Source organism: Corticium candelabrum, chromosome 2 (assembly GCF_963422355.1).
Source record: "Corticium candelabrum chromosome 2, ooCorCand1.1, whole genome shotgun sequence".
In the NCBI taxonomy this organism is placed as follows: Eukaryota; Metazoa; Porifera; class Homoscleromorpha; order Homosclerophorida; family Plakinidae; genus Corticium; species Corticium candelabrum.
Window position 1 is genome coordinate 10,040,520 of NC_085086.1, and position 7,500 is coordinate 10,048,019.

A 7,500-nucleotide genomic window follows, 5' to 3' on the forward strand; every position below is an offset into this window, starting at 1 on the left:
ACACAAAGAAGACCCTGACTGAACGATCTGAGAGCAAGAAGACTCAACAAAAGCAGTAGAACCGATGGGAGTTCCGAGGAATATTGAGCCCTCAGATGTTACTTGAACGTAAGTATTAGCGGTATTGATGGTACCTGAAGGACTGAAGATCTCGCATTTGGAGTCTGAGACGGATAAACTGCCTGTCTGTCTGTCTGTCTGTCTGTCTGTCTGTCTGTAAGTCTGTTTGCCTGCCTGTCTGTTTGTTTGTCTGTCACTTTGTCTCTGTGTGTATTTCTGCATATTTACATACGTGTACACGCATGTATGTATGCATGTATGTGTGGTATGTTTGTCTGTGGCGCAATTGGTTAGAGAGTGTATTTAGAGAATGAAAACATCCGGGATGTTTGGGTCAGAAATTCAAGTACGGGATTGGGCACAGACGTAATTCCCTTAGGCAAGGAACTCAAATGCAATTGCCTCTCTATGGAGTGTTGTTTCTGTCAAAACATGTACAGCAACTGCATGACTGATGGCTGTAGCAAGTGTATAGTATAGCTAGTGACTGTGGGTTCATGAGCTACATAGTAGGAAGTGTATAGTGACTGTTAGGGTTAACCTGGGCCCTAGGGGCTCTTGTAACAGAAACAAAAACAAAAAATGTATGTTTGTCTGTCTGTTTGTCTGTCTGTTTGTCTGTCTGTTTGTCTGTCACTTTGTCTGTCACTTTGTCTGTGTGTGTATGTATGGTCAACTCACTTTGGCTTGCTATCTATCTATCTATCTATCTATCTATCTATCTATCTATCTATCTATATATATATATATATATATATATATATATATATATATATATATATATATATCATGCAAAAATGCAGAGTGTCCAAAACCATGTACCAATAACCGATAAACTGCTCTAACTACTGAAGCAGATTAAAATGACAAGTGCAGCCATTATACTCACCATATAGTCTGTTGTCATGACGACTGGAGAATTTGGTCTACCTTTATATGATCTGTTCCAGCGCAGCTGAATTACTTAGCTGTGTTAACCATGTCTATACCATAATCAAATTAAATAATTAAAAATAATAAATTATAAGTCTTGCCTCGGAGTCTATCTGTTCGTGCGCGACGACGACGAACATACGGGTAATTGCTACGAGATGCACGCCCTTCGAAGTCTCTCCGCTTTATCCATTTTACTTCTCTTTCGTGTCGCACTTGATGACCATTGCAGATGTCTCGCCCAAAGGGGCAACACAATTGAGTTGACTATTCGTGTTTATTCAAAGAACAACACAAATGGAAGTTGTGAAGTGCATAGTATGACTTGTCCAAGGCAGGAGGTTGAGAGACAGTTTGAGAAGTTTAAGGCTATAATTTCGAGGACGTTGATACCTGTGCCAGAGCTGAACAAGACGGAATGTTTGGTAGGTTGCATACTATTTTGAAGGGACAGTGGGCAGACATTGGGGTGTGTTGATTGACTGTATGATCTAGTCATTACTTTTACAATTTGTTGTATTATTTATGAAATGTATGGATATGACAGACAGACAGACAGACAGACAGACAGACAGACAGATTATTTTATTGTTACAGATCCTCTACTTGTACACATCCTAAACTTCTATAATGAACCAGTCCTTCACAGCGAAATACTTTAAAACATTAGTGGACTTGGATACAGACAGACAAACAGACCGGCACACATTCGAACAATTGGCCTGACATCCTAGTTTATGACTCGGAGACAGGATCTAACGTTGAGTTAGACGTGGCACTAGCTCACCCATGGGAGATATCTTACCTCATACAGCTGCAACTGGGGAAGCGCAGCAATGAGAAGGGAGCAAATCAAGGAAAACAAGTATGCCCGGTGGATATTCTCCAACAGTTGTGCCTCTTGTATTCGAACATTTCGGCCATTGGGGGGAGAAAGCGTCTGAGCACTTGAGGGTCCTCTCTGCTTTGTGGAGGGATGACAATGGACGATCTAACATTGCTGAGTTCAAGACACACTGGAGACGACGATTTCGATCAAGCTGCAGCAAAGCAATTCAAGTGTGATCTCTAGGAAGATGGCAGTAATTTCAGCTGGACAAAAATCTTGCAGTGTTCTTGACGAATATCAGTTTGTTTTAAACTAAGTGGTTAAATGTATTCTGACCCCCTATGGGATCATCTGTTGTAGCCTTAAGTGTTTGTTGTTGATTAGAGGAACTTTACTTAAAGACTAGCTTTTAAGCTCTTGATGGAAATTTCTTTGGATTTGAAAAATATATGTATTTGACAGACAGACAGACAGCATGGTTAGATTCCATTCCATCTTCAGAGAAGTTTGCACTTTCATCTGGCAATTTTGTCTTGGCGGCTTCTCTCAGATTGGGTCTACCTTTGTCTTTACCACCTTGGGCCACTAAATGTGAATGTGGAAAGTCACTAGATGTTGAAGGGTACCATTTACTAACATGCAAAATGGGTGGAGGCCCAGTTTGGTCTCACAATTCTGTTGTTTTGTGCTGGTCTGAATGCATGAGCAGTCTACAATGCCAGCATCAAATTGAACCAAAAGATAGATATACAACATCCAACAATAGAGCAGACATTGTTGTGTTTGACTCAACATGTGGGGGAAATGTCGAGCTTGATGTGGCCTTTGCTCACCCCTGGAGCCAGGACATTCTGCGAAGTGCAGCAACTACGGATGGAGCTGCAGCAAGAAGAAGAGAAGACATCAAACATAACAAATATTCTCAAGAGCAGTTGCCTGGAGGGTACGCTCCTACCCTTATTCCACTAGTTTTCGAGCACTTTGGTGGGTGGGGAGAAGAAGCATCAACGTTCCTCAATAAACTTTCCAAACTATATAGAGATGAAGAAGGAAGAAACAATCCCTCAGATTTTAAAACACATTGGAGAAGACATTTGTCAGTACAACTTCAGCATTGCAATGCCTCGGTGTTGGCTAGAAAGATGATCAGAGTAACATATGGACAGAATACTGACCAGAGTTTAGATGTTGTTCAACTTTCAATTCAGTAAACTAAATTTCGGTTTGTAGGCTCCGTAGGGGAGCTTTTTTAATGCTAATTGTTATTTGTGTAATTGTAATTGTAGTTGTGACACTTGCTGTTCATTAGCTGTTACTTTAGTTTCACCTGTATTAGCTTTGATGTATAAAAATATATGAAAATTAGACAGACAGACAGACAGACAGACAGACAGACAGACAGACAAACAGACCGGCAGACAGACAGACAAACAGACTGGAAGACAGACAGACAAACAGACCAGCAGACAGACAGACAGACAAACAGACAGCAGACAGACAGACAAACAGACAGCAGACAGACAGACAAACAGACCGGCACACAGACAGACAAATAGACCAGCAGACAGACAGACAGACAACAGACCGGCAGACAGACAGACAAACAGACCAGCAGACAGACACACAGACAGACAAACAGACAGACAAACAGACAGACAGATGCAGACAGACAGACACACAGACAGACAAAAGGACAGACAGACAGACAGACAGAAACCTATTTTAGACAGTGACACACCTGTGCACACTCACCTTTGACACACACCTAACTTCAGAAAAACAGAGAAATATCAAGAGGAGCTACACACTTATGATTCATTCTATTACTATCAACCTATATAATTAGCACTTTGTAAAGCAGTATATCTAATCCCAGTTTGACATCCTGTTTGCAGGACGCATACAAGAATTGGGTTCGTGCAGCACTCTGTAAGATATCCACAAACATCAAGGGAAGCGATGAGCCATTGCTTCCCTGTCTGACTGTTTGCAACAAGGCTCTGCAAAAGTGTCCGACGTATCAGCCAGCCTCTAAAATGAACTCCTCATGCGATGCTTCAATAGAGAACTCCAAGTGTAATGGTGATAAGACATACTCGTATGAATATGGTGGACGACCAGCATTCACTTGCCCGAGTGAGTTGTGTGTGTGTGTGTGTGTGTGTGTGTGTGTGTGTGTGTGTGTGTGTGTGTGTGTGTGTGTGTGTTCTCTGACTGTATATTGTATTTGTACAGGCAGGGATGATGTCTTTAAGAATGTCAACAGTTCATACGGATTGAAATGTAAACGCTGTTATGAATTTTGTTCCAAGTAACTGCTAATAGAAATAGGTAATGTATTGTAATATATATAGTCAATAATTGGACCTGATTTTATGAGACTGTTAATATAGGCTTGAGTTGAAGTATGCGGTTAAATATTTGAGCTTATCATATAAATGGTTTATATTAACTAAGAATTTAGTAACTGAAGTTTTCACAGTTATGAGCCCTTAACTTAAAGAAACCATCAGCTTGTAAGTATTACACCAGGAGCACTGCCCTTTCACGTGACTACAAATCCCGCAACACTTTGCTAAATTACATACGGGATATATGATGACTGGATTCCCGTATAATCCTTGTCCAGTCAAACAATATTATTTATTGATTTTACGTTGGTCCGGTTGCTCGTTACGGACAGCTGAGTTTCGTTGTTTGTGTCGGACTCGATAATTACAACAGACTGCTCTCGTAAAAGAACTCTCTCATGTAACGTTGACAGGCTGTGATTGGGTGTTCGTCCATTGTCTGTGGTTGCTACCTGACAACCAAACGCTGCTCCGTAATTGGACCATTTTGACCAAAAGAGCGACACACTTTCAGCAGAAATAGCCACCAGCCACACATCCACACACATTATAGCCACACAGACCAAAAATGCACGACTCACACTCAGTCACGTGACTTCACATCGAGGTACACTCGCGCGCAAAGTTGTTTGGCCACGCAAGGCACACTGACACATCCGGGACTTCCATTTTAGCAACGCCTCCTCCCTACTCTGTCTGCGACTCAACGACAATGAATTTCGCGTCGACGCATGTCTACGCGTACGACCACTCGGACGAAGAAGTGATATCAGATGAAGAACTAGAGGAAGGCATGTACCTCAGGCAAGCAGGAAACACTAAGGCTTAGCGCTCAGGGCTAGTTAATGTCATGTTGTGATCGTTGCTGTTGCTTGTCCATTGCAGTGACAGCTGCGGGTCTGCAGACGAGTTGTGTACTGTGGGTGCGAGTGGCGGCGGAGAACAGGAAGGAAATGAGGAATGTAAGTGTGTGGGAGGGGAATGTGTGTGTGTGTGTGTGTGTGTGTGTGTGTGTGTGTGTGGGTGTGTGGGTGTGTGGGTGTGTGTGTGGGTGTGTGTGTGTGTGTGTGTGTGTGTGTGTGTGTGTGTGGGTGTGTGTGTGTGTGTGTGTGTGTGTGTGTGTGTGTTTTCTAATCCCATACGTCATGACATGATGTCTCTTTTGTAGCAAGTGCAACAGCAGATGTACATTCTGTACTCTGTTCTCTGCCTCATCCATCAGTACTACGTAATGGACCACGTAGACGTAGAACACATTCAAGATGGCAAAACGGTGAGCATCCTATTCCTTTAGGTTGAACGTCTGTTGTTGTTTCAGTAAGAGTTTGCCTCATAATGTTGCTCTACCTTAGCTATTAAGTTATTGTATTTCTACATGTGATGTCTAGCAATGTTGCTAGCCTCGTGTAGGTTGTCTGTCCATTGTTTGTCCATGTCCGTTTATTTGTATGTTTGTTTGTTTGTCCATATAGGCAAAAAGGTCTGTCTGTCCATTGTTTGTCCATGTCTGTTTATTTGTATGTTTATTTATCCATATAGGCAAAAGGTCTGTCTGTACATTGTTTGTCCATGTCTGTTTATTTGCCAATATAGGAAAAGGTCTGTCTGTCCATTGTTTGTCCATGTCTGTTTATTTGTATGTTTGTTGTTTGTCCATATGAATTTGTTTTCATGCTACTTGTGCATACATGCCATCGTATCCTGTTAGATCAGACCAGAAATGGGCATCACTTTCGTCAAGCAGACACCAACGTTCTTACAGTACAATTCGACAAACTGAAAGAACCAAGTCACATGCACACGGGAGACGCCATCGTGTGTACCCAATGCCAAGCCGTCTTGTCCCACTTGAGCCATCTGGTTGAGAAACCGGACGATGCATCCAAACTGTGGACGTGCGAATTTTGTTCTCACACCAACACAGTCGACTTGGTGGCCGACGAAATCCCAACTGAAGATGATGTAACCTACTTGCTGGAACCAGCATCGATTGCTGCTGAAGGAACAGCCACCGGATCTGGTGATGACAACCTGGTCGTGTTTTGTATTGATGTATCTGGCAGCATGTGTGTTACAACTGAGGTGAGTCAAAGTCAATAAACCTTCTAATGAGCAGACCTGTAAACACACTTAACCACTTTTGGAACCAGTTGCAGGCAGTTTGACTGACACTTCCTTGTTGGTTTGTTTATTTTTGTTAAACATGTGGCCTGCTGTGTTTATTGAATGGATGCATTGTTAGGGCTGCAAAGCAAACTTTATGTGTCTGTGTGCTGTAGTGGTACGACAGGATGTGTGAACAGTAGACAGCATTGACACACACACACACACACACACACACACACACACACACACACACACACACACACACACACACACACACACACACACACGGGCAGACAGACAGACAGACCGACAGACAGATTAATTGGACGACAATGAAAGAGACATTCAGAACATCATTCATTAGAGTTTTAGTAGTATTCAATCAGTATGTCAGGACATTTAGCTTAGCAGTTTTACCTATAGTGTTCTTGTAAAATTATGCTTTTTGTGTTCAATAGTGAAATAAGACAGACAGACAGACAGACAGACAGACAGATTGTTACATTTGAACTCTTACTCTATTAGCTAATAACAATCACTAATTTTACGTATGCATAACAATAACAGTCAATGAACAAAATGTTGAACGTCTTTATCATACAGAAAATCATCAAAATTGCACTTAGACAACTTTGACAACTTTTTAAAAATCACACGAGAGTTGCAAGACTGTACAACTACAGACAGTTGCTTTCTCCATCTATCTCTACAGTCTGTTTCGCTGCTCTTTCCATTTGCATCTTTTTGAAATTTTGGAGATCTTAGCGAGATAGTCTTCAGCCATAGGGCCCCAAAAGCCAAAGTGTTCAAAAAACCAGTGGAATACATGTTGTATCAGATCCTGCTATAGACTGCTGTTGACCGTATTTTGTCATTTTGCGTTTTTCTCTCAACTCAGTTGCATAACCTGATATTTTGGCAGCTGATTGTACGGTGTCACAAGAATGTGGATGAGCAAGTGAAATGTCCAGGTCTTTTGTTAAGTGTCCAGTGGGATCATATGTTGTTATATCCGGCCTGTTCTCAGAGTCAGTATACCTATTTCTTGGCTCAACTTGATGAGGAATATTTTTAACTCGTCTAAACATTTAGTCCAAGTTGACACGATTGCATTGTGTTGCCATACTGGGCCACCACCAAACTTGCAGGTCAATAGATGATAACCATGTTCATCAAGGCTTCTACCACAATCACACTTGGTAACAATCTGGGAATATGGTA

At 41.7% G+C, this 7,500-nt stretch overlaps 2 protein-coding genes across 2 annotated transcripts in view; both read left to right on the plus strand.

Annotated features, from left to right (window-relative positions):
• The first annotated feature begins 1,150 nt into the window (after positions 1-1,150).
• LOC134198613 (uncharacterized) lies at positions 1,151-4,448 on the plus strand. The gene is made up of 3 exons (XM_062668027.1): positions 1,151-1,418; positions 3,718-3,958; positions 4,058-4,448. The coding sequence occupies exons 1-3, from the start codon at positions 1,152-1,154 to the stop codon at positions 4,135-4,137; spliced, it is 588 nt and encodes a 195-aa protein (XP_062524011.1). The 5' UTR covers position 1,151; the 3' UTR covers positions 4,138-4,448.
• Positions 4,449-4,832: 384 nt separating this feature from the next.
• LOC134197890 (circularly permutated Ras protein 1-like) overlaps positions 4,833-7,500 on the plus strand; it is a 10,158-nt gene continuing 7,490 nt past the window's right edge. The window contains exons 1-4 of the mRNA XM_062667244.1: positions 4,833-4,977; positions 5,059-5,135; positions 5,342-5,446; positions 5,882-6,255. Coding sequence (XP_062523228.1) covers positions 4,886-4,977; positions 5,059-5,135; positions 5,342-5,446; positions 5,882-6,255 — 648 coding nt within the window. The 5' untranslated portion in view covers positions 4,833-4,885. The remainder of the gene's footprint in view (positions 4,978-5,058; positions 5,136-5,341; positions 5,447-5,881; positions 6,256-7,500) is intronic.

What these genes read in the sequence shown, in the direction of transcription:
- LOC134198613 (XM_062668027.1), top strand. Translation starts at nt 1,152, where the DNA reads ATGCACGCCCTTCGAAGTCTCTCCGCTTTATCCATTTTACTTCTCTTT. An exon ending in TGAACAAGACGGAATGTTTG is followed by an intron (nt 1,419 to 3,717) that starts GTAGGTTGCATA and finishes TCCTGTTTGCAG; the next exon opens with GACGCATACAAGAATTGGGT. An exon ending in ACCAGCATTCACTTGCCCGA is followed by an intron (nt 3,959 to 4,057) that starts GTGAGTTGTGTG and finishes GTATTTGTACAG; the next exon opens with GCAGGGATGATGTCTTTAAG.